The 26,796-nt window shown below is 44.3% G+C and overlaps 1 protein-coding gene and 1 pseudogene across 2 annotated transcripts in view; one reads left to right on the forward strand and one right to left on the reverse strand.

Annotated features, from left to right (window-relative positions):
* The window catches only part of MTUS2 (microtubule associated scaffold protein 2), a 443,786-nt gene that overhangs the window by 191,115 nt on the left and 225,875 nt on the right, over nt 1-26,796 (reverse strand). For both annotated transcript variants that reach the window (XM_062195381.1, XM_062195382.1), the window contains exon 4: nt 11,359-11,520. In XM_062195381.1, the coding sequence (XP_062051365.1) occupies nt 11,359-11,520 (162 nt within the window). The remainder of the gene's footprint in view (nt 1-11,358; nt 11,521-26,796) is intronic.
* On the forward strand, nt 21,219-23,254 carry LOC133762556 (S100P-binding protein-like; annotated as a pseudogene).

Consider the following 26,796-nt stretch of genomic DNA (forward strand, 5'->3'; position numbering starts at 1 on the left):
TTACAATCGAATCTTTTTGTGTGCTTAGTCATTCACCACTTTGTACTTTTCCTGTGTGAATTCCTCTTCCCCATTTTTCAAATTCAGCTCTTTCTCATTGATGTTCTCATCAATTTTAGGCCAATTTTGCCTGCTGACACTTTGCTGGAGAAGTTTCTATCAGTTTATCATTTTTTCTCAAGTCCATGGTATTTTTCAGTATAGAAACTAGCTTAAAATTCCTACACAGTTAAGTCTGTCACTTTAAAAGTGTTCGCAGCTTTCATGTGATGCTTAGAAGTGCTCTTCCTGTTCCAAAATTGTAGACTATTTTCTAATTATTTCTTGTTCAAAAAACATGACTTTAAATCACACACCCAATGTTATTGTCAATTATTTAATGTAATTTTAAAAAATTCATAGAATTAGGATCTCAAAAATATGTGCTGGAAAATAAATTATTCTCTTTTGATGAACAAGGAGGCTCTTCCCCACCCCTCTCAGAACAGGTTGTTTTTTTACCATTGAAGTTAGGCAGCTCTGAACCTGGTTTTGTCACCCTTTTCTCGTTTTTTCACTTGGATTCTTTTTTTTCTTTAAATTTATCACTTGAGAGGTAAAGAAACAGAGAGAACAGTAAAAGAATGAGAAAGAGAGAGCTGAGGCTCTTATCTTTTGCTTTGCTTCCCAAATGTTTGTATGGCCAGGGCTGGGCCAGTGCTGAAGCCAGGAACCAGGAGCTCAATCCTGGTCTCCCATGTGGGTGGCTGGCTCCCACAGTTTGTATTACCAGGCAGCTGGAATCTGATGACAAGTCAGGTATCAAACCCAGGTGCTCCCATACGAAATGCAGGAGTCCTGACCAGCATCTCAACCATAAGCCAATTGCTGGCCCTTACTGAATTCTCTCTCTCTCTCTCTCTCTCTCTATCTCTCTCTCTCGGAAAGCCAGAGTGATAGAGAAAAGAAGAGAGACAGAAAGAGACAAAGAGGTATCGTGCACCTACTGGTTCACTCTCCAAATGGCTGTCGGGGCTGGGCCAGGCTGAAGCCAGGAACTCCATCCTGATATGGTGGCAGGGGCCCAAGAACTTGTGCTATCTTCTGCTTCTCCCCCAGGGACATTAGCAGGCAACTGGATTGGAAGCAGAGGAGCTGGGACTTGAACCAGTGCTCCAATATAGGATGCTGGGGATATTGTTGGCTTAATCACTAAATCACAACACTGGCATCTTTTTTTTTTTTTTTTTGACAGGCAGAGTGAACAGTGAGAGAGAGAGAGAGACAGAGAGAAAGGTCTTCCTTTGCCGTTGGTTCACCCTCCAATGGCCGCTGCGGCTGGCGCACCGCGCTGATCCGATTGCAGGAGCCAGGTGCTTCTCCTGGTCTCCCATGGGGTGCAGGGCCCAAGCACTTGGGCCATCCTCCACTGCACTCCCTGGCCACAGCAGAGAGCTGGCCTGGAAGAGGGGCAACCAGGACAGAATCCGGTGCCCCAGCTGGGACTAGAACCCGGTGTGCCGGCGCCGCAAGGCGGAGGATTAGCCTATTGAGCCATTTGAACTCTTATCCCTGTATCTGTGTTTTTCTGTGCTCTTTACCACAAACTGTCCTAGGTCTTTCTAAAACTATGAAGTCACTGCACAAATAATCAATAGTAAATGATTAAATAAATCATGCATAAAATCTATTGTGTTTCATTTAAACTTTACTGGTCATTCTTTCCTTCACCCTCCTTACTGCGAATTCTTGGTCTGCTGGAATTAATTGGAATCCAGATAATAATATTGCAAGCTTCTTGTTCTCATTGTAGTGATTAGCCTACAAATCCATTTACCTCACTGTAGTCTCTCAAAGCTGATGGCTGTTCTAATTATCCTGGAATTCAAGTCACCTGTGCCTTAAAGCAAGCACTTAGACACTTGTTCAATGAATGGACCAGAAAAAAAAATTGCTCACGAAAAACTCCTATTGGAGATCTAGGTTACAGGAAAAACCCAAGTGCTCCCAGAGCAGGTTCTGTTGCTGGTACACAACAGATCCACCTATAACAGTGTTGTGACAGTCACAGCAGACAACCTAAGACCAGAGAGCCCAGTCATTATTAGCCTAGGATTGCCAAAGGAGGGAAGCAAAGAGTCACAGTAGAAATTCTTCCAGCAAAGGCTAAGGCAATCAGATCTGTGTTATCTAGGTAATTAAAATAACCCAAATGCGGCTCAGTCCCAAGGAATCCAATTACTTGCTCTCTTTCTGCTTTTTAATTAGCTTGATGACAGAACAAGGTAATGTGAAAACTGATTTTGGTCTAGAAACTGGATTTTATGTAAATAAGAAATGAAAACCAATAGATGCAAAGTTGAAATTCTCTAATAAAATTTACCTTTTAGCAGCAATGATTTTTCAATGCTGGAGGCCTCGGATGTTAGAGTTAGATAAAACTTAGAAGAAAGTCGGAAATTCATTTAAAATGAGCTTTCTGCATTGTTTTCCCAATTCAACTCCTCTGCTGACAACTCAGTTCCATTTTCTCTGGTCTTGAGGGCAATGTGTGTGGCCTCCTAACCTGAGCCAACCAGGCAGCATGATGGATGTTTCTACCAGAGGGACTCACGGAGAAAGGCCCCCGTGTTGGTGCCGGTTTGCAGGGAACTCACAAGTGCAAGCAAACGTGGCATTGGAAACTCAGCTGTCTTTGGACAAAAGGCAGCAAACTGTCACTTAGAGAAAGGCACAGAGAGTGTTTCAGGGGTTTTTCATCCTTTTCTCCTCCTCTCAGCTTTGGAAGGCACAGCCCCTTCCATTAAAAGGGCATGGGGCCCAGGTAGGCTCTTCATGGCAAACAGCTCCCCTCTGTGCTACAGTGAGGGTCTTGGTGGAGGTAAGTTCAGGGAGGGAGAAAGTGAGTAGGATTCAAGGTCAGGGCAAAGAGTAGGGTGAAGGGGAAATACAACTAAACACTGATTTCGGAGAAGACAGAAATTCCACAAAACCTCTTCTCCTGCCTGTAAGAGACTGGAAAGACCACCCTCAGATTATGATTTAAATAGCACTTATCAATACCTACTAAGCTCCATGTCCTTGCATTTGCATTAATTCCCAAAACAATATTGTGGAGTACATACTATGACCCTATTATTATTATTATTATTTGACTGATTGAGACAAATGAAGATTTGTTCCACACCCAATGGCTAGGATGGGTGTGGCTGGGGTTGGTGCACACCAGGCTTCCTTATGGGAAGTGGAGCAAGCGGACCATGTTGGCCACCCTGTCCTGAGCTCCACACCTGACTTTGTTGGCAAAGGCTGTTTAGTCTCTCTTCTGTAAAGAGTACCAAGTCTGTGTTGTATGCTTCAATGACTGCTTTAGTCCTGCAATTCTGACAAACCTCAGGGCCTCTATACCAAAATCTTCTACAACATATGGTAGAAAAAGAAATCCTGTTAGTAGTTTGCTATACAAAGAGAGGGAAACACATATTTTTAATAAAAGACTGGCAAAACATTGGATTTTATTTTAGCGTATGCAAAGTCAGCCCAGCAGTACAGATGCAAAGTGAGGGAAACTGTAGTCTTTTCTAACCAGGCCATATATACATCCGCTCATCAAAGCGTTGCTGATCCATGCTTTAATAAAGGCTTCTTTGTGTTTATCTACCATCAGCCTATGAGTCCTTTGGGACAGGAATCACGTCTTTCTATCTCCAGAACATCCTAACCCCCAGCACAGTATTCAGTAAGCTGGTCACTGAATCGGTACAGGTTCAGCAAGTATATAATGTGCTTTGGTCTGGAGGAGGAAAGGAAATAACCATCGCCATCATCAAAACTTATGTTAGCAGAGTAAGTTCCATGTAGAACAGCCTGAAAGAATGCTTACTTGAGTTTTCAACAAAGTGACAGCTCATCAGGAAGATAAGAAGGGGTGGATGTTGTTTGGCAGTGGGTTCTAACACAGCATCCCATATCAGAGTGCCTGGGGCTAATTCATGCCTTTGATTCCAATGCCAATTCAGCTTCATGCTAATGTGCATCCCAGGAGGTAGCAGATAATGGCCCAAGTACTAGGGCCCCTGCCCTGTGGAGATTGCAACTGAGTTCCTGGATCCTGGCTTCCGCTTGGTACAGCCCTTGCAGTTGTGGGCATTAGGGGGAGTGACTCAGAGGATGTAAGATCTTCCCTCCTCCCTGCCTTTATCACTCTGTCTTCCAAATAAAAACCAATAAATCCACAAGAAGGAGTGAGCAGGTAGACTTAAATTTTTGCCTTTGGAGAAAATTAACACACGTGTGTTCAGTGAGGGAGGACTGGATGAATGTTTTCACACACAAAATGATTCCAGTTTTTAGGGAAAGGCCAACACTTCTTTCCCAAAAGGCATTATTTGCAGTTTTACTGAAAACCTGAAGGTCATGCATAGGGTATGCTGAAGCAGGAACAAGGACTAGGGAAAGACCACAGAGGTCAGTGCAACTCCCAGTTCCTGACCAGGTAACCTTCAGGAGGGCCTTGCCTGTTAACCACCATCCCAGCTCACACACAGGAAATCTACTGGGAACAAACACACATACTGTAGCCCACCAGTGGAATCTGACAGTCCCCAGGGGGTATTACAGCATGATAACAGAGAAAGCACTGGAAACCTATACAACATACGTTTGCCCCCGCTGCCATTCCATGACCTTGAATAATTCATTTCAACTCTTTTGAGCTTCAGTTTCCCCACATACAAAACAATCATTTCCCTAACTACCTCATAGGGTTTTTATGAGAATCAAGTTAGATTCAGTGTGTTAAAGTATTTTATAAAGTAATACAAGGTGGATGAGAATTGTTATCAAGATTGCATGGCTTTTGAAAGTCCCCTAGGTAGCCAAAACACTGGGAAAATGCATTTTTATGGTTTTAAATACTGCCTGCCTTGCCCCCTCTTCTTCACACCTGACATACATTATTTCCATTTAAGTCTACCTCCACAGACACAGCCAATCTCTCTGCATGTTTCACCAGGCTATTAGATAACTAAAATTGAGAGATCAGTCCAGTTAACTTCTTTATCCCATTACCCAACTTCAAAAATGGACTAGACGTGGTGAGTGAAGTTTCATCTACCTCACACCAACTATGCTTTATTTTTTTTAAGAAGTTTTTTTTTATTTTTTTTTATTTGACAGAGTTATAGACAGTGAGAGAGAGAGAAAAAGGTCTTCCTTCCGTTGTTTCACTCCCCAAATGCCTGCTACGGCCGGAGCTATGCTGATCCAAAGCCAGGGGCCAGGTGCTTCTTCCTGGTCTCCCATGAGGGTGCAGGAGCCCAAACACTTGAGCCATCTTCCACTGCTCTTCCAGGCCACAGCAGAGAGCTGGACTGGAAGAGGAGCAACCGGGACTAGAACCTGGCACCCATATGGGATGCTAGCGCCATAGACGGAGGATTAGCCAAGTGAGCCATGGTGCCGCCCAACACCAACTATACTTACCACCATCCTGGGTTGCTCTGAAGTAAATTCCAGGGAACATACCACTCAGATGAGGAGTCTTCAAAAAGCTCACAGAAAATGTGTATCATGGAAAAACTGTGCATGGACTCCAAAAGTTTTTGTTTCAAAATAAACATCATTTAATTCAATTTCCATGAACTTTTTGAAGTGTCCCTATTTACATGAATCTCTAAAATGATTCTTCAAAAGCATAACCACAAATGCTATCATAAAACTCAACATAGTAACAACGATTACTTAATACTAAATTCTCCATAAATACCCAATGTCCACATTTTAACAATTTTACTTAAACATTTTTTGATGAATATGAGTTAGGTTCCAAAATTAGATCCCTATTTGCAATTTGTTGATATCTCTGAGTCATTAGTAAACTGCAGGTTCCAACTTCATCTCCCCACCCCCCACCCCACCCCACAAGAGGTGTTTGCCTTTTGTGTTCTGCAGATTTTGTTGTTGCTGCTAATGTTCAGTGAATCCGCTGGTCCTCCAGTTTCCAGAGTCTGGATTTGCTGAGTCTAGCCCCACGGTGTTTCTGATATGCTTCTCTGGATTCCTTTGCATTTCCAGTAAATTAGTAAAATCTAATGACCATATCAAGATTCATTTTCCCCCAAGACTAATTCACAAGTAACAAGAAGTACGAACCGGGGTAACAGGCTGAGACTCTGCCTTTGGCACTGACATCCCGTACAGGTGCTGGTTCGTGAGCTGGCTGCTCCTCTTCTGATCTAGCTCTCTGCTATGACCTGGGAAAGCAGAGGGAGATGGCCCAAGTCCTTGGGTCCCTATACCCATACGGGAGAACCAGAAGAAGCTCTTGGCTTCAGATAGGCTCAGCTCCAGCAGTTGCTGGGCCATCTTCTACTGCTTTCCCAGGCCATAGTAGAGAGCTGGTCGGAATTGGAGCAGCTAGGAGTTGAACCAGCGCCCTTATGGGATGCTCGCACGGACAGTGGTGGCTTTATTGACTACACCATAGCGCCAGCCCCTAGCCTAGGATATTTTTATAAAGAGAAACTTCTCCTTTATAAATTGTCTGTTTTGAAGTAAATAGGCTGAATGGAGAAGGAATTCAAATATTTTCTTTTTTCTTGTTTACCCACTTTCAAAATAGCAAGGTAATTTCCTAGCATTTTCCAAAGTGTCTAGTGTCTGTGTTTGTTTGTCTTGTTTTGTTCGCCTTTATGGAAACACACATTTTAATGAGGATTCATTCATAGTGGTTACTAATCATAGTGATACTCAAACTTTCTTTCTTTAAAGATTTAATTTTTAGGAGCTCATTCAGGTTGATTCCTGAGTAATTTTGCTATAGCTCTAGTACTCTTTGAGTGTGTCTCAGTTTCTGATATGGCGAGATGTTCTGGGAGACTAGATTTACTGTTCTTTGCCCAGTGCCAGTCATTTCTCCCAGGATCCATGTCTCCCTTCAAAGGGAAACATATTTAGAGAGCACAGTCTGGGCACGGGAACTATTGGTTCATCACTCACTGTGTATGATGTTCCAGGGGACACAGCTGGAAATCAAAAATACATTTCAGATGAGTTAATACCTATCCCGTAATACCTATACCCCATTTAGCCCATAAGATACAAATGCAGAAAAACAGTAGATGCAGAACTACAGTATTAACATTACTGCCAATAACAAAATTACTGAAAACAGTCTCATATTTTTGCTGTAATTCTTTCTGAATCTAGATTATATACTACTAGGGATGTACAATCAAAATATTGGCTTATTTAAAAAAAAATTGAGAGAGAGAGAGAGAGAGAGAGAGATTGCTTTCATAATTGCTTGTTCACTCTCCAAATGCCTACAACAGTCAGGGCTGGGTCAAGCTGAAACTGGTAGCCAGAAACCTCATTCCAGGTCTCCCATATGAATGGCAGGAACCCAATTAGTTGAGTCATCACTATTGTCTCCCAGGGTCTCCATTATCAGAAGGCTGGAATTGGTAGCAGAGCCCAGGTATTCCATATGTGATGTGGGTACCCCAAGCAGAATTTTAAGTAGTAGGCAAAATGTTTGCCCTTAACTATTGGGTTTTAAAGTCACTGGAAATGATTGTTCTGTGGTTAGTTATGCCAGCACACAACTATATAATTACTTTCACTTTTGATTTTTTTACATGTTGTAAAATTTAATGGTAAATTATTTAAAATTTGTAAAATTTAATGGTAACATGTAATTTTGTAAAATACTTATGTGACTTTAAAGTCAAATCTAGTAAACACGTTATATTCAGCCTATCACTATAGCCTCCACTTACATTCTAGCCTTCTTTTCACCTATAGGATAGGTAATTATTTTTAAAAAGTTAAGAAGTCCAGGGCCATCGCTGTGGTGGTGTGGGTTAAGCCCTTGCTCGCGACGCTGACACCCCATATCAGAGCATTGGTTTGAGTTCTAGCTACTCTGCTTCCAATCCAGAATGCAGCAGAAGATGCTCCCTTGTGGGAGATATGAATGGAATTCCAGGTTCCTGGCTTTGGTCTGGCCTAGACATGGCTGTTTCAGTCATCTGGGGAGTAAACCAGCATGTAGAAGATCTCTCTCTCTCTCTTTCTCTCTCTCTGTCTCCTTCTGTTGCTCTTTCAAATGGATAAATAAGTCTTCAAAAACAGAATACAAATATTAATATCTTCTACTTTTTTATACTCTGCTTTTTCTCAATACAACTGCATCTATAATAAAATTTATCTCTTGCTTAGATAAAAGGCAGCCTACTCTACACACCTTTCTCCACGTTTCTTAATGATATCTCCTGGAAACCACTTGCTAGCAGTACAAACAGATACTTCCCATTCATGCAACATTCATTCACAATGCATCCTGAGAGTGCATGAGACTCTATTCACAGTCAATCCTCTATTAATGAGCATGTGAGTAGGTTTCAGTCTCTGGCTACTACTTCGTGCACTGTGTAGTGGCTAGTCCCACTCCAGGAAAGAGTCCTAAGGGTGGGACAACTAAGTTAGACACTGCCACAATCTCTAGGAGCTAGACCATTTCCTTGTAGCTTCACAAATAGAGCATGTTGTCAAATTCTGGGTTCTTGTGTGTAATAGGTGTGACAATGTGGTCCATTATAGTTTTGCTTTACGCATTTCTTTTTTTTTTTTTTTTTTTGACAGGCAGAGTGGACAGTGAGAGACAGAGAGAAAGGTCTTCCTTTTGCCATTGGTTCACCCTCCAATGGCCGCCGCGGTAGGCGCGCTGCGGCCGGCGCACCGCGCTGATCCGATGGCAGGAGCCAGGTGCTTCTCCTGGTCTCCCATGGGGTGCAGAACCCAAGCACTTGGGCCATCCTCCACTGCACTCCCTGGCCACAGCAGAGAGCTGGCCTGGAAGAGGGGCAACCGGGACAGGATCGGTGCCCCGACCGGGACTAGAACCTGGTGTGCCGGCGCCGCAAGGCGGAGGATTAGCCTAGTGAGCCGCAGCGCCGGCCAACTTTACGCATTTCTTATTATGAGGTTGACCTTTCTTATGGTGAAGGGCCATTTGCATTGCATTTTCTAGGAAGTGTCTGTTCAAATTCCTAGCCTGTTTTTCTGTTACAGTGATTCATAAAGCAGAAGCAGCAGCACACCCTGGGAAATTTGCTAAAAATGCAAATTCTCAGGCTCCAAATCAAAACTTCTGCATCCGAAATCCTGGGAATGAGGCACACAGGAATCTGGATGTTCACAGGGTCTGGAGCACCAAGGTTTGAGAAATGCGAGTCTAGAGGGTTGATTTGACTTACCATGGGCATGACTAACTATTTGCTAATTAAACCAAGGTCATCCTGTTAATGCATTGAAATGGAAAGATTCAAATGACATATGACACTCATTCATTCATTCAACTATCAACAAGTAGGTACAAAGTACCTGCTCTGAGTCAGGCATGGCAGCAGGCAATGGGGATGCTCACAGGGACACTGCCCTGAGCAGCACACCTTCCCTGGAGGAAGAATAAAACTAGGCATGCCAATTTAAGTCCTACCCAAGGGACCCACAAGATGCTACGCAGTGCACAGCAAGGGATTTCAGCAGGTCTGGTGGTCAGGGAAATGCAAATTCAAACAGCTTTGAGATAGCGCTTTACTCCTAAGTGGACCAAAATTTAAGAAAAGAGGTAACAGTTATTCCCACTTGGGATATGGGTGGAAACAGGAAACAGGGCAGCGCTTGGAAAAGGAATGCAGGGATATCTACGAAGGCTTCCAACAATTCAGTCCCGCTCCTGGGAATTGATCCCATGGAGAGATGTCACCCATTCTAGGCTATTGACCGCAGCATTATTTGTCATGGCAGACACCAGGTACAGAGTGAGTACCCATGGGGGGGGGGGAGGGACAGTTGAATAAATCATGGTATACCACACCATGAAGACGACTGAAAAGAACGGGCCATGCCCCTGACTTGAAAGCATTTCCGTGGTGTCATTTGAGTAAAGAAAGCAATATGTAGAAAGAGTACTCCTTGTCAGAAATGTTTCAAACTTCAGATTTCAGAACAGTTGATATAATGAAATATCTTGGGGAAGAGACTGAAGTCTAAACATGAATTTTGTTAACATCTTTGTTTTGACTGTAACTTGTCATATGAGGTCAGGGGTGAAATTTTCCATTGTGGTTTCTTGTTGGTGACACTCAGAAAGTTTCAGATTTTAGCAGGGTAGGCATTTGGCCAAGCAGTTAAGATGTTGGTTAAGATGCCTGAATCCCGTATGAGAGATTTCAGCTTTCTGCCATTACAATCAGCCTGGGAGACATCAGGTCATTGAAGTTGTATCCCTGCCACCCACATGGAGACTGGATTTGGTTCCTGGCCCCTAGTTTCAGCTTGATCCAGCCAAGGCTGTTACAGGTATTTGAGGGGGTGGGGGGGCAAACCAGTGGATGGGAATTCCATCTGTCCACCTGTCTCTATCCCCGCCTCTCCAATTAAACATGAAAATGTTTCAGATTTTGGAACATTTCAGGTTTCAGGGTTTTTTTTATTAGAAATTCTTATAATGCAAGTTCATGTTTATAAACCCATAAGCCCCACACATGTATGTACATCTATACGTTGATACATGATTATATTCATAAGAGAAAAATATGCAGGGATAAATAGCAATTTGGTGAGCTGTCTACAGTGGATTAGGGCTCAACCCCCATTCTACCTTCCTGTTCATGTGCCTTCTATAGTGCAGAAGATGGAAAACGAGGAACAACACACTCAGACACACTGCAGGAGAACAGATGCACTTGTGCGAGATAAGAGGGGAGAACATGTGATGGGGGCCACCACAATGGGTTGCCTCGGCAGTGTCTGTGGACAAGCACTTTCACTCATTGCATCTTTACCCAGCTGAGTCCAGTCCCTTGCTTCATGAATATGGACATGCAGGGCAGGGGGATTCATTTTGCTGGCATGCATCTAGCAGGCACATTGGAGTCCTGTATTAGCCACCAGTCCCTGGGTCTTGCTCATCTCTGGAGGTGGAGCCTACAGCCAGCAGGGGGCAGTGGTTCCCCATGGGGGTGCTGGGTCTCCTGGAGATGCAGCCTACAGCTTCCGGAGCACCCGCTTCCCTGAGCCAAATGCCAATCTGCTTAAAATAGCTTGGCTTTTGCTTTCTGAAATCAAAACTATGTGATTCAAAGGGTTATCGGACTGGGGGAGCAGTGAGAAAGAACTGAGAGAATCTCAACATGAATATATAAGAAGTGCCTTTGAAACAGTGGTGGTGCTATTATTAATTATAAATGGCATTTAAAATGCATCTGTAATCTCAACCAAATAACTGATGTGCACAAGACCTTCAAAGGCTTTTTATTAATGCAGAAAGGGCACTCCACTATGGAGCTTCTCCGAGGCACAGGGACTTACCAGCGGCTGCGGCAGGGGACTTTGGTGCGGGCAGTAAGCTCCTTCGGGCTGGCGTCATGTTGGAGGGTGCCGGAGGGGCCACCCGGCTGGTCCCCTTGGGTGCATCTTTGGCAGGCAGAGCTGCCTTCGGGCCTGGCTGTTCTTCATTAGCAAAGGTTGGACCTGTGGGAAGGAGGCAGACAGGGTGTTAATTGTAACTTCATGAAGAATAGATAGACCTCCTCACCCTTGAGACTTGCCCACCCATCCCAAGGTTGCCATCTGCCTTAGAACTTGAGTTCGTTCTTTTTTAAAAAAATGTTATTTATTTACTTTGAATGTCAGAGTTACAGAGAGAAAGGGAGAGATGGAGAGATCTTCCATTTGCTGGTTCAGTCCCCAGATGGCCACAAAGGCCCATATTGGGCCAGACTGAAGCCAGGAGCTTCATCCAGGCCTCCCATTGGGTGGCAGGGGCTTAAACACTTGGGCCATCTGCTGCTGCTTTTCCCAGGCCATTAGCAAGAAGCTGGATCAGAAGTGAAGCAGCTGGGACAGGAACCGGCGCCTATATGGGATGCAGGCATCACAGGTGGTGGTCTACCCACTACACTACAATGTCGGTCCCAGAACTTGAGTTCTTAACTTGAGAAATACTTCTCTCCAACAGGATGGGGAAAAGAACTCTCTTTGGTCACAGCATAAATGCCTATCACTCAATTCCCTACATTGAATGGTATGCTACAAAAGTCAGAGAAGCTGCTCATCTCTCAAAGTTTATCCAGGTGCGTGCACACACACACAAACACACACACACAGTTTGCCTATATGTGTGTGTGTAGTTGTGTAGTGCTGTGATACACATTTGTTTGAAAACTCACAGATAAAGAGAAGCCCTCTTCTGAAATGTGAGTGACCTGGGAGAAGCGAACATAAAAATAGAGTTGAAGATAGATTGGGTCTAGGACCCCCAGAGTGGGGGTCCAACTTCTCAGATACTCAAGTGCCTTCTATAAAATACTCTAATATTTGCAGAGAGCCTGTGCAATCCTTCTGTATACTTTAAATCCTCTCTAGACAACTTCTAATAGCTAATACGATGTAAATGCTATTTAAACAGTCCGTACGATGAATTGTTTAAGGAATAATGACTAGGACAAAAACCTGTCCCTATTCAACAGAGACACAATTTTGAGAGATGTTTTCGATCTGAGTTTGGGTGAATATGCGCAGATGCAGAGCCTGTGGATACGGAGAGAGAGCTGTGTGTCTCTGGACCACTAGCACAGGGAGTTCAGCACTCTCAGAAACTCTGGTCACTTGGCCTCTAGAGCGACAGGTGTGGGAGGAAGGCAGTGGAGTAGCAAGAAGGGAGATAGAGAGTCCCCTCCAGGCTTGTGAACACCGAGGCCCCCCAGAGTGAGAGGACCTTGAATTTGAGCCTCACTCATTTCAAAGGCAGAAGGCATCTACTAATGACTGGGGTTTACTTCTCAATACAGAAGTCAGACAATCAACGGCTCTGACACCCCGGAGAGAGGGTACACTGTGGTGTGTGTGTGCACCAGGTTTCCATGGGAAAAGCTGTTGTGGCCCAGACTTTTCTTCTTTTTCCCCAACCCTTTGTGGGCTGCACATCTGCAACCTCTTAAAGACAACAACACCGTCATCCACTTCCTGTCAAATGATATTCTCTAACTATATGTCCCAGTGCAGCTGTGGGGTCTGATCTATTAATGTGGAGAGCCTGAATCCACCAAAATCATTGCTGGTTCAGAATAAAAGGATCCAGTTGTCAGAACACGACCACGTACCCTGCAAAACAAGCAATGGCATTGGGGGAAGTAGAGGCATGGAGTGAAAGATTACATTTTTTTGTTTTCATCATTTAAAAGCAATAATCATAACCTTCTACCTAGCTAGGGACTGAGTAAAAATGATAAGATTACTAAAATGGCTTCAGTGTTCATAATATCCAGGGATGTTATTCAACCCTTTAGTATGAGACGTGGTTGTTCTTTGACCCTCTAAGACCTGAAAGTCTGAAAATTGGTTAGATTTGTGGTTTTTCTAAAGAAAAGCATGTTGAGGAAGGAAAAAATAACGCTTTATTTCCTAAAACAGAAGCTAAGTGTTGTTGTTCTTTTAGATACTGTGCGAGGTTCTTCCCAGTTCCAGCTAGGGCCAAGAGAACGCCAGGAAGAAACACACGGAACTCCCCTGAAGGGACTGGCACTGTTTCCTGGGTGTCAGACTGAAGAAGCACGCACGCATTTGATCTGCAGGCAGTCAGGGAGAGTGACACGCGGAGCTTGCCGAACACTGAAGCATCAAGTGGGCTCACCAGCCCAGCGCTAGCAATCAGAGTCTCTCTGGAGGTTCCCATGACAACTCCGATGTGGGCAGTGGGGCTCGGCCCCTGGACACGTTTCACAGGAATCACCTAACGTCCAGCCTCCTGCTGACACACTGCCTGAACCTCTTCACTGACGAGCGTGGTGGAAGCTGAACCGAGCGCAGAACCTTTCACACGGAGACTTTTGCTGAACCGCTTATGACAATTTCTTAGGAAGAAAAACATTTTGTATCATTTGCGGAGTTCAAACGCCTTTTGATCAAACCCTCTTGCACCCGGCATCACTGCCTTAACAGGGGCTTCATTATTCAGTGAACCTGTTAATGTAGAGGTCGGCTGTTTTCCAGGCTGGGAAATGATTCATGCATTTGAAATACGAGTGTCAGAGTGTATTCCCCTCTGTCAGAAGGCTTGAATTACAACAAATAAAACAGTGATGGAAAACTCTCTTCTTGTCCATTATGACGGGAGACAGTTGCCGATCAACAACAGTTCTACACTTTGAAAACCAGCTTAGGTTCAGCCAGTGATTAGAGACACATTATTCAGCACCTGGAAAAGTCCTCTGCACTTGGACATGGCTGTTCAAGTCTTAAAATGCTCCGAGCACCTTACAACAATGCTGACCACAGAAAACCAGAAAGCCAACTGCTTGATAAGCGAAGGAAAACAACTGGAAATAAACTGCCTTCGTGAGCCAGAACAAAGGGCAGAGTTGAGAGGGTGGGGAAGTGGTTCACATGGCTAATTCAGTTACTGCATTCCCAAGCCACCTGGCCCGAAAGACCCAGGCAGTTCACCCACCCTTCCAATTGAGCATGCAGCAAAGAGAAGCTTCTGCAAGGAAGTTGACGGGGTACGGCCTCCTCTGCCTGCCACCTCTCTCACTTTAGGGTCTTCATGACTAAGTGGGGACAATGGCAACACACTATCACACGGGAAGTTTTCAACAGTTGACGCAAGAAGGGAAGAAGGCAGAGTAGTGTTGAGTAGATTGCACGTGGTACACCCTGGCTATTAATGTGCATGCTAATTTTAAGCTCTTTGGCTCATCATGACCACATGGGAGCTGGAAAGCAATCAAGGAGTAATATCTGTAAGCAAGGAGAAAGGGCAGGACGGGCCAGTCGGATTGAGCCTTCAGGATGGAGGACTAAAGGCAGGGTGTGATTGTCTATAAAATATCCAGTGAGCCTTTCCAGACTTAGACAATGGTGAGAATAACAACACAGTGCATGACCAAGCTTAGGAAGTATAAAATGTCACCCCCTCCATTGCCATGGAAGTGGCAGGGGCACAGGGAAGCTTGCTCCACTTTCAGATATTCCAGACTGCTTTCCTAACTGCTTGTGGAAGTTCACATGAACTACAGGTGGCAAATGCAGCACTGGTGGACCTTAATTTTCCCAATCAGTTGAATTTGATATTAGCTGATTTTAATTTATAAGTCTGAAAACTAGTAGGGTTTAGTTTTTATTCATATACATGTATCTATTCAAGTTTTATTATTCCATAAGATGTCCATTTTTGTACTGAGGGTTTTTGCCTTCACTCTCTGAATAGTCTGGGGGCCAATCCTTTATTTGGTATGTATTTCAATTTTTTTTTTTTTGATGGGCACATCTTTCTCCCAGTCTCTGGCTTGTCTGTACCTTTCTGGTAACTTTTTCATTTTTTTATTCAAAAGTTTTTATTTTAAAAGATTTTTTCATTACTATTTTAATTTTTTAAATATTTATTTATTTATTTGAAAGGCTGAGTTACAAAGAGGCAGAGGCAGAGAAAGAGAGAGGTCTTCCATCTGATGGCTCACTCCTCAGATGGTTGTAATGGCTGGAGCTGGGCTGATTTAAAGCCAGGAGCCAGGAGCTTCCTCTGGGTCTCCCATGTGGGTGCAGGGGCCCAGGGACTTGGGCCATCTTCTACTTCTTTCCCAGGCCATAGCAGAGAGCTGGATCAGAAGTGGAGCAGCCGGGACCAGAACCGGTACCCGTATGGGATGCCGGCACTGCAGATGGTTGCTTTACCCTCTACGCCACAGTGTTGGTCCCTAATTTTTTTAAAAAATTCTTTATTTTTCCTTATATGAAAGGCACAAAGAGAAAGATAGAATCTTCCAGTCATTGGTTCATTCCCCAAATGCTGGCAACAGCTAGTGCTGGGCCAGGCCAAAGCCAGAAGACTTCAGCTCAAGCTGGGTTATCCATGCAGGTGGCAGGGATTAATACTTGCGCTATAATCTTCTGCCTCCAGAGACACATTAGCAGGCAGCTGGAATCTGAAGTGGAGCCAGGACTCAAACGGAGGCACTCCAGTGTGGCATGCAGGCCTCATGTGGTGTCCTTTTTTTTTTTTTTAAGATTTATTTTATTTATTTGAAAGACAGTTACAGAGAGTAGACAGAGAGAGGTCTTCCATTCACTGGTTCACTCCCCAGATGGCCACAGCGGCTGGAGCTGAGCCGATCTGAAGCCAGGAGCCAGAGCCAGGAATTTCTTCTGGGTCTCCCTCGTGGGTGCAGGGGTCCAAGGACTTGGGCCACCTTCTACTTCTTTCCCAGGCCATAGCAGAGAGCTGGATCAGAAGTGGAGAAGCAGCCGGGACTAGAACTGGCACCCATGTGGGATGCCGGTGTTTCAGGCCAGGGCGTTAACCTGCTGTGCCACAGCGCCAGCCCCTCCATGTGGGGGTCTTAATCAGAGCACCAAACACTGGCTCCTTAAGGTTTTTCACTTTAATGTAGCTGACTTTAATCTTTCTCCTCCTCATTTGTATTTTGTATGTCTTTGACTTCCATTCCTTATTCTGGTATCATAAAGATGTCTAAAGTTTTGTTTTTCACATTTGGATCTACTTGGAATGGGGCACGAGGTAGGGAATGAATTTGCTGCTGTTGCTGTCTATGTAGCTGAATGTCCTGTCCTAGCCCTGAACATCGGATAATCCATCTTCTCTGTGATATCTGCCCTGCCCAGTGTTGTGAGCCAAGTTTCCATTGTGGCATGATGTATTAGGGTAGGTCAACAAGCAACTCTCTAATTTCAGTAACTGAACACAACAAAGGTTTTTTTTGTTTGTTTGTTTTTGTTTTTGAATCATAAGTTACCTAACACATGTTCTCTGGATGGTCTGCTATCCTGGAAAGCTCTCCTCCAGGCTCAGGTCAGGGACCCGGGCTTCTTCTATCTGGTGCTTTCCCTCTGCTCTGGGGTTCTCAAGAGACCTTAAAGCTGGTAGGTGGGGGAAATGAATTGCTCATGGGAAGATTATGGACTATGCCTAGAAGGGGTGTGTATCACTTCTGCCTTCAGTCCATTGGCTGGAACTCAGTCACATGGGCCAGCAAGAGAGACCGGGAAATGTAGTTTAGTTTATGCCCAGGAGAAAAGGGACATGGTTTAATGAACAAATATCCAGAAAGAGAAAGAGTATCCATCTACTGAATCACTCCCCGAATGCTTATAAAGGCTGGGGCTAGGCCAGGCTGAAGAACAGAGCTGGGAACTCAATCCGGGTCTCCTATGTGGGTGGCAGGAATCCAATTACTTGAGGTATCACCTGCTACTTCCCAGGGTGTGCATCAGCAGGAAGTTGGAATCTGAAGTGAATCTGGGACTTGAACCCAGGCACTTTGATATGGGATATGGGCCTACTAACTGCTAGGCCAAATGCCTGTCTGGGGCTTCATTTCTGAGCTCTCTATTTTGTTGCATTGATACAGTTGTCCCTCACTGTACCAATGCCACAGTGTATTCATTTACTACAGTGGAAGATCAATACGGGTTGACAGGGCCAGTATAAGAAAAGGGTCCCCAGCCTTCATCTTTTACTTTAAATACTGTATTTGCTCTCCTTGGTCCTTTCTCTTGCATATAAACTCTAGAATCTACTTGTCAAGATCCATGAAAAATGGCCAACTTGTTCAACAGATACAATTAGGTTTTGTTTTCCCAGTGAAACAAAACTTATGGAAGAGCGAGCACAGACTTAACTAAAATTAACAAACATACTGAACATCAGTTACATACAGACACCGAGCTTCATAATAGAGACAGAAAGAAGGCTGAATATATGATGAAAACTGTCAGTCAGAACAAGTTGCTCTAAAGAGGGCCTCACTACTCCCGGGTATTTTGGGGTGGGGGGAGTAACACTGGCATTTGGTGGCTGGGGTGTTGGGACCACTGTTGAGAAGACACGCAGAAATCTAAGGGAACGTGGAGAACAGAGCCTGATGAGTGTTAACCGAGGGGTAGGAGCTAGAGAGAAACTCAACACTTTCAGGAAATCACACGACATAGAGGGAATTTCCCTAAACTGTTCTTACCTACTGGGCTGGTTTGTTGCCAGTTTATTCACCTTAATTCCCTTCCTTAGTCCACGCCAGCAGTGTTCCCCATGTTTGTCAAATTATCATCACCAAAATGAGAAAGTTTCTCCTGCTCATCACAACTAATGGATGCAGCCTGTTGCCTCCTACCAGGCAGTGGCTCTCTTCTGTAGCTGTATGAACCAGTGCATCAGTAACTTAGTTTGTAACACATGATCTCCTTCATTAGAGCGTGAGAACTTGGGAGGGATAAGTTCTGCAAGATGGCAGAATCCAGCTGGTACAATTAAGTATATATAACACTAATCTCTACATTTTTGTCTCTAAATCATCTGACCTTTTAACAGCAAATCCTTCTTCTTCCTCCACGGACAGCACTTAAAGTTCATCCCTCTCAATGCTTGGACACCCTGAGCTCATCAATTGAGTCTAGCAAAATTTCAAGGAATTATTCTCCTATCTCACACCAGATTCAAAAGTAATTTACAATACATGAAAGACTGGGGCAGGCATTCACAGGAAGTAAGCCACTGCTTGGGATAACCACAATCCATGCTGGAGTGCTGATCTGAGTCCCAGCTTTGCCACTTCCAATCCATTTTCCTGCTAATACAACTGGGAAGGCAATGGATGATGGCCCAAATACTTGGCCCCTGCCACCCACTTGGAGAATGAACCAGCAAGTGGGAGAGTTCTCTCTCTCTTCTTTGTCACTCTGCCTTTCAAATAAATAAATAAATAATTTAAAAAATATATTAAAGATATAAATGTAAGAAGCAAAAACAAAACTCTAAAACATAGGTGTAAATCTTAATAATCCTGGATTAGGCAGTGGTTTCTTAGATATGACATCTAAAACACAAACAACGAAAGAAATAATAGATAAATTAGACTTCATCAAAACTTCTGTGCTTTAGAGGACACTATTAATAATGTGAAAAAACAACCCATAGAATTGGAGAAGATGCTTTCTAACTGTATACCTGATAAGGGTCTAGTAACCAGAACACACAAAGAACTTTTATAAATTCAAATGTAAAAAGACAATCCAATTGAGAAAAAAAGAGTATATGTTTTGAATAAACATTTCTCCAAAGAACATCTATACATGGCCAATAAGCACACTAAAAGGTACCGTTAGTCTTAAGGGAAACACAAATCAAAACCACAACGAGATCCTACCTTAAACCTACTAAAATATATAAAAATATAGCCAAAAACAAATATCTGTGTGAATGCAAAGAAACCGGGAACTTAATATGTTACTGTGGGATTATAAACTGTGCAAGTGCCTGGTAAAACAGCATGGCAGTCCCTCAAGATGTCAAATGCACAGTTCCCATTTGGTCCAGCAATTCTATCCCAGGTATATGCCCAAGAGAGCTGAAAACATATGTCAACACTAAGACGTGCACACAAATGTTCAGGAACAGCGTTATTCATGATAGCCAATGTAGAAACAGCCAAAATGTCCATCAACTGATGAATGGGCAAATGAAATATGAAACATCCAGACAAAATACCATTCAGTTGTAAGGAGGAATGAAGTACTGACACAGTCTGTACATGCATGAACTCTGAAAACATGCTAAGTGAAAAGAAGCCAGGCTCAAGGGGCCACACGCTGTGTGAGTCCTTGACTATGAAGTGGGCACAGCAGACAAATCCACAGATAAAACGAGGAGCCGCTCAGCAGGGGAAGTGAGGATGGGACGTGACTGCCGGTGGGAATAGGCTTTCTTTCTGGAGTGGTGAAAATGTTCAGAAACTGGGGAATGGGGAAGGTTCTCAACCTTGTGAATACAGTAGGAAGCACTGAAGCACACTTTGAAAGAGTAAGTTTTATGTACTTGGATTACACCTTCGTAAAAGCCTTCTCATCCTAAGTCCCCTCTCTGGGATTCCCTGGATGGACCAAGATCCCTAAATTGTTACCCAGCTCAGTGTCTGTGCCCTGAGAGACTCCTGGTTTCCTTCTCTCATGAACTTATTTATCCTGACTCCCTGTCCCACATCCCCGCATTGTAGCTGCAGGGAATCCCAGCCAGCTGGTCCCAGGTCTCCTGTTATATACTCTCATGTAACACAATAAAGAACAGTGCTCAAACCCACTATCATGTCCCATTCATTACAGCAGAATAGCCAAGATCGTATGTGAGCAGGCTGATATTCAGCTCACCCCTGTACCTCTTCACCCTTCTTGTCTACTTCTGCCAAATTAGCTGTGTCTGGGTTTCTCTGGTTCTGTATGAATGTTCTGGTTAGAACACACCCCATCCCGAATCCAGATGTTGTCAATGGGATGAAATTAAGAAGTGGAGCTTTAAGGTGACTGGACCAGGAGGCATCCTTCTCAGTGAATGGGATGAAAGCCCTTTCAAAAGAGGCACCATGCAGCACTTGGCCACTTGCCCTTCTGCCATCCGCCATATGGGGACACAGTGTTCCTCCCCTGAGGAGGACACGGCCAAGCCTGCCAGCACCTTCATCGTGGACTTCCTAGCTTCCAAAGGTGTGAGTAACTCAATGCCTGTTCTTTACAAATTACCCAGCAGATGGTCATTTGTTATGACAGCACAAAATACACTAGGATAACCACAGAAAGAAGACATGCAAATCCAAGCCAGGGCAGCCTATAGTGAGGGAAGAAGTCACTGGTAGAATTTTAGGGACTGCGAGGAGAAAGGGCGGGTCTACAGGGTAAGTGATAGCCCCTGCACCTTAATGAGTGGGGCCCGCTTAGCCTCCTGGGAAACATAATTCTGACTATGTCCAAAGTCAGGATGAGAATTTAGGAGTTTTGGTCCATATTCAATTCTCTTTTCTCTACTTCACTTATTAGGGATACCAATAACTGAGACTAAATTTGAAAAACGGAGAAATAATGGCGGTAAGGGACAAATACTATACAAAGATAAAAGAGGTGTTTATATATTTTAAAATTTTATCTGAGAGGTGTGGAGGAGGTCGGGGAGAGGGCACAGGGGCAGAGTGAGGCACTGTCGTCCCTCCAGGCTGTGTCCCGTCTTTCAGAAATGAAATGATGTGCAGACTGGAATTTGCTTCAAAGTAACCTGGAAGGTGGCAGTCAATCATTTTGACAAGTCTCCTGAAAAGAACAGCTACCAGGAGCTGAAATCTTTTCCACTGGGTCTTGTGGCAAAGGCAAAGATCTCTCCAAGAGCTCCACACAATATGCCATGCTCACTAACGCCCTCTGAACAGCCTTCCAGGACCTCTTTCTTGCATAAAGATAATGCCTCATTTTCTTGGAGTTCCTTGTAAGAAGAACTGGATGATTCCTTGCTGGAGCTATCTGATGGGGAAGAAGATGATGGCCATTTCAGCTACACAGAGGACGAGATCAGGAGATTTTGAAAGATGATGACCCATCAAGTGCATGTGGATGAGGGCTGCATAAAGATGACGGTGGACATGTTGAGAATGGAGGGAAAGAGAGTCAAATTCTATCTGATACTCTATGAGAGAAAAATTCTAATTCATTGTGCAGCTCGGGACCAGTAACTGAGACTCTGTACACTATCTCAACTAAGTATATCAGTTGGTTATGGGCCAACTCTTACTAAACTTTTTTTTTTAATTTATTTTATTTTATTATTATTTTTTTTTTGACAGGCAGAGTGGATAGTGAGAGAGAGACAGAGAGCCGCGGCGCCGGCCAGCTTTTTTGTTTTAAAAGATTTATTTATTTGGCTGGCGCCGCAGCTCACTAGGCTAATCCTCCGCCTGCGGCGCCAGCACACCGGGTTCTAGTCCCGGTCGGGGCGCCGGATTCTGTCCTGGTTGTCCCTCTTCCAGGCCAGCTCTCTGCTGTGGCCCGGGAGTGCAGTGGAGGATGGCCCAAGTGCTTGGGCCCTGCACCCCATGGGAGACCAGGAGAAGCACCTGGCTCCTGGCTTCAGATCAGTGCGGCCATTGGAGGGTGAACCAAGTAAAGGAAGACTTTTCTCTCTGTCTCTCTCTCTCACTGTCCACTCTGCCTGTCAAAAAAATATTTATTTATTTATTTGAAGGGAAGAGTTAAAGAGAGGCAGAGGCAGGGAGAAAGAGGTCTTCCATTCACTATTCCACTCCCCAGATGGCTACAATAGCCAGAGCTGCATCGATCCAAAGCCAGGATCCAGGAGCTTCTTCCCGGGTCTCCCGGGTTCAGGGGTCCAAGCATTTGGGTCATCTTCTACTGCTTTCCCAGGCCACAGCAGAGAGTTGATCGGAAGTGGAGCAGCTGGGACTTGAACCAGCGTCCATATGGGATGTCGGCGCTACAGGTAATGAATGGCTTTAGCCGCTATGCCATAGTGCCAGCCCTAACTCTTAATACACTTTTAAACAGATGTTTTCACTGGAAAAGAATATCATAAAAGTAACTATTGATGCACCACTTAATCCAACAGCTTGTGATTCTGTGTGTGATAAGAAAAAGATGTTGAAATACCCTCCTCCATGGGAGAGGAGGTGAGAGATGGTCTCAACCCAAATGAGGGCAAAGCTTGTCCTGAATCTGAAGGGATCAGTCCCAACAATTCTGCCTGGGAATGGCCTCTGCTCTCTTCAAAGACTAACATTCAACAAACTGTCTCTGGTTAAAAATCTGCCTGATTGTAAGAAACCCACATCTGTATTCCCTCACCCAGAGACTCCTAACATGGAGTCATCCTGGAGAAACAGTGGATCACATAAATCAAGTTGTGAAATGAAGTTTTCAGTTGTTTCCAATTCACCAAAGATGCTTTTGACAAGGATTCTGGGAAGATGAAAATCCATGAAAAAAGACTAGGCAAAGTCATTCCTGTTCTACAAACCAATACTAAGGCTAACGTTTTGACATTTTCACAATCACATCTAGAACAGCAGAAGCAAATTGATCTCCGGAGGGCCATTGCTCATATGCAATATCCAGTGGACTCCAACCAAGGGGACTTGGGAGAGCTATACGCCTTTATGAATCAAGTTTATCATAGGGAGAACCCAAAATGACAGCATCCTTCAGCTCTCAGCATGTAAAACTACACCCCACTCCAACAGAATCCTCCACAAAGATACAGTCTGACTCAGTGGGTTGACTCGAAAAGCGAAGCTACTACCGGTTCCAGCGTCTCCCAGACTTCTTGCACAGTCCACTTGTCACATCCCATCAGCAGGGAAGGTCCCTCGCCAGGCCCCCATCCAGAGGAGCATCTCATTTTTTTCTGCTGTTCTATGCTTTGTAGATTTTGAATTTTGTTTTTCACAAGATTTTTATTCAAAGAACTTGTCACCTTTTGGAAATGCCTATTGCTGACTTGAATTTTTTTTTTTTTTTGGTAAGAGTTTCTTCCTAATTTTGTGATTCTATCTGTGTGTATGCTTAAGCAGTGTTAAGTTGATATCTTTTATTTTTATTAAGTTGAAAGTGGCTGCCTCCTGAAAGCCAGCTTTAAGCCAAAATACCCAGGCTCAAGCAGACAGAAGTGACACCTTCTAGTGCCAAAAGAAGTTATCCTTTTTTTTTTTTTTTTTTGACAGGCAGAGTGGATAGTGAGAGAGAGAGAGAGACAGAGAGGAAGGTCTTCCTTTTTGCCATTGGTTCACCCTCCAATGGCTGCTGCGGCTGGCGCACTGCGCTGATCCGAAGGCAGGAGCCAGGTGCTTCTCCTGGTCTCCCATGCAGGTGCAGGGCCCAAGCACTTGGGCCATCCTCCACTGCACTCCCGGGCCACAGCAGAGAGCTGGCCTGGAAGAAGGGCAACCGGGACAGAATCCAGTGCCCCGACCGGGACTAGAACCCGGTGTGCTGGCGCCGCAAGGTGGAGGATTAGCCTATTGAGCCGTTGCGCCGGCCCAGAAGTTATCCTTTAACCTGCTGTCAGGAACGGCTTCTCCCTGGCTGGGAACCACTGTTGAGTATTGCTGATGACTCGTAGATGGTCATAGCATTTTTAACAACCAACCCCTGTTATTTTTTGCTTGAAGTTCTGAATATTTGTCAGTATTTTAAAGTTGGCAATCCAGGACATTTGAAGCAAAAGAAAATTTTGTTGAATGGATGAATTAAAGTGCAAACCCTCTCCTTTCTGTACCTAGTGGCCGCCTTTATTATTATTTGGCTTTTTTCACCGTTAAACTTTGCACAATAGCGTTTACACATTGCATTCGCCTGGCTTTGCCAGAAGACGGCTTACTGACCTCTGCTGAACACCTTGTGCTCTTGTGACGGTCTCCCCACCCTTCTAGAACCCTCCTTTTCTTGACCCCCCAGTGACCACTCTGCTTCCTAGGGTTCTACCATCAGTGTCCCCATGTCCTGTGTAGACGTTGCTCCCTGCTCTCTCTGTGGAAGAGCTGCCCACCCAGAGCCCTGGCTGTGTGACAGGCCCGTGCCACTGAGCTATCAGCTGCTATTCAGTTCCATCTGCTGAACCCCAGCCGTATGTGGGAGTTGATGCCTGAAGTAAGAGGTGTGAATGTTGGCCAGGGAGCCTCCATCGCTTGGGAGAGTCCTTGGAGAGGCCCCCTTGGTTGCCACCATCAGTTAACAAGAGGTGCCTTCCGGACGTTAGCATCATCCCACCTGTCGAGCCCCTGACACATGGTTTCACAGAACTGCTCAAGTGTCTCTAATCTAATTGTGATTAAGCCTTTGTACTGAAACATTACGTGGTCCCTGTCCCAACCAAAGTTGACAGACTTCGTGTATCTGTCTGCAGGGCTGTCTTAGGAGTGTGCTATTGTCTCTTTACAAACCGGTCTGGATGTCATTTTAGAAGGCTTTGCGGTCTGGTGTTCCCGCTGCTATTGTTCACTGCCTGTAAAAGTTGTTGACGGTTGCTGGAGTTTCTGTCTAGCTCTGTTGATTCGTCAGCCCTGTCTTTGTATGTGAATAACCCACCTTAAACACCCTACCCTATTTTAGAAACTGACTTGGGAAAAGCTTGATCATTCGAGTTACCTATGAACTTGGACAGCTGTCCCTAAGTGTATACTGTTTTTATCCACTCTCTTTTCCTTGGCTACTTGGCTCAGATTCTGGGGCCAAAATAGAAAGGCAGAGTTCTACTCAAAGGCGACAGTCACAGCCTGCTAGTTCAGCTGACATCGCGAGCCTTTCCGTTGGTGGTCACTTCTCCAGGCTGCTCTAAATTATCCGGATGGAGTGAGAGCTGCCAAACACCCCACCTTTGGAATCACAGCAATTACAATTAAGTGTAGCTGGAGTAGCTGGCACTGCAGCTCTCAGGTTCTCCATAGAAGACCCAAGGAGTGCAAAGGGACAGTATTTTGCTCATGGAAAAATCTAGGCCTTGTATTCCTGCCCTCTGGGACAGAGTTTAAGTCTGAATGTGTAACAGGATCATCGCCTTTGCCAAATCAAGTGAGTGGCAGGTTAACTAGAAAATGTGACAACTGCAATTCTTCTTAGCTCAGATATTCTGTCCTTCCAAGGCTTTCACATCTTAATTAAATCCACTGGGCTGGGGGGTTGGGGGGTGGGGATGGGGAGAGAGCTGCTCTCAAGTGACTTAACACGCCATTCTTTCAGAAGAAGAAAAGAAACCAAAGAAAACGCAGTACCTGGCATGTTTGCCTTAAAAACGGTAGTGGATAGATTCTGGAGTTTTACTCTCTTCACAGCCACATATCTCATATGTGTTGTTGGCCTCTCAGTCTAGTATTTCAGGTGGAATTCTTGCTGTATTTTTACATTTGAGTAGGGTTCTGTGCATTTAACTGCCTCCCTAGCGTTGTTTATCCATGGTGTTCTCACCACGGAGGTCTTGACAAAGCAGAGTACAAATGTGCTGTTGAGCTGACTTGTAGTAAGGAGCCCAAAATAACCTATGTTGCTGATGGAGTGCAGGTCCTCATGTACTTGCATTGTTGGCAGGATCAGTTGTGAAACTGAAGTCTGGTACCTCCTCTTCATACGTTTTTCCTTTGTAGTAGTTATGTTTCATGTCATTAAAACGAAATCAAAGCTCTTGTCAGTGTTGTAAAAAAATTTATTTGAGAGAAAGGGAAGGTGGCATGGAGGGAGAGAGAGAGAGACAGAGAGAGGCAGGGAGGGAGAGAGGGAGAGAGAAGGAGAGGGAGAGAAGGAGAGACAAAGAGAAAGATCTTTTCCATTATGGGTACACTCCTCATATGCCCACAACAGGCAGGGCTGGGCCAGACCAAAGCCAGGATTCGGAAACACCATCTGAGTCTCTCACACGTGTGGCAGCGACACAAGTACTTGAGCCAACATCTGCTGCCTCCCAGGTTGTATGTCAGCAGGAACCCGAATTGGAAGCAGAGCTGAGACTTGAACCCATGCACTCTGATAGGGGATATGGCCATCCTAAGTGACATATTACTACTGTGCCAAATGCCTGTAAAATGAGGTTTTTACAAGATAGGAAGTCTGTAGAAGTAAACAAAATAGCCTTAATAATATGATGACATTATAGCCTAACTCTAGGAAACATGCTGCACGGATTTTGAAGACTTACCCATATTATAATGATTAAACTACTCTCTTTACTGAATTTTCTTAAACAATCCCAGGCAATCAAGTTGTATAACGTTCTGGTTGCATGATTACCTAATTGATGAATATTTCATTGATTTCACAGCATTTATCACTTGGTGACAAAATTTAGTTTAATTATTCAAGTATCAACGGAATATTTTATTTCCTAACTTCTGCATATTTTAACCCAGGTGTCTATTTTCTTTCTCACCCTAAAGAGCTAAAATAATGCTGCTATCTTGCCATTTTCACAAAGTTATTTCT

This window comes from Lepus europaeus, chromosome 6 (assembly GCF_033115175.1).
Source record: "Lepus europaeus isolate LE1 chromosome 6, mLepTim1.pri, whole genome shotgun sequence".
Lineage (NCBI taxonomy): Eukaryota > Metazoa > Chordata > Mammalia > Lagomorpha > Leporidae > Lepus > Lepus europaeus.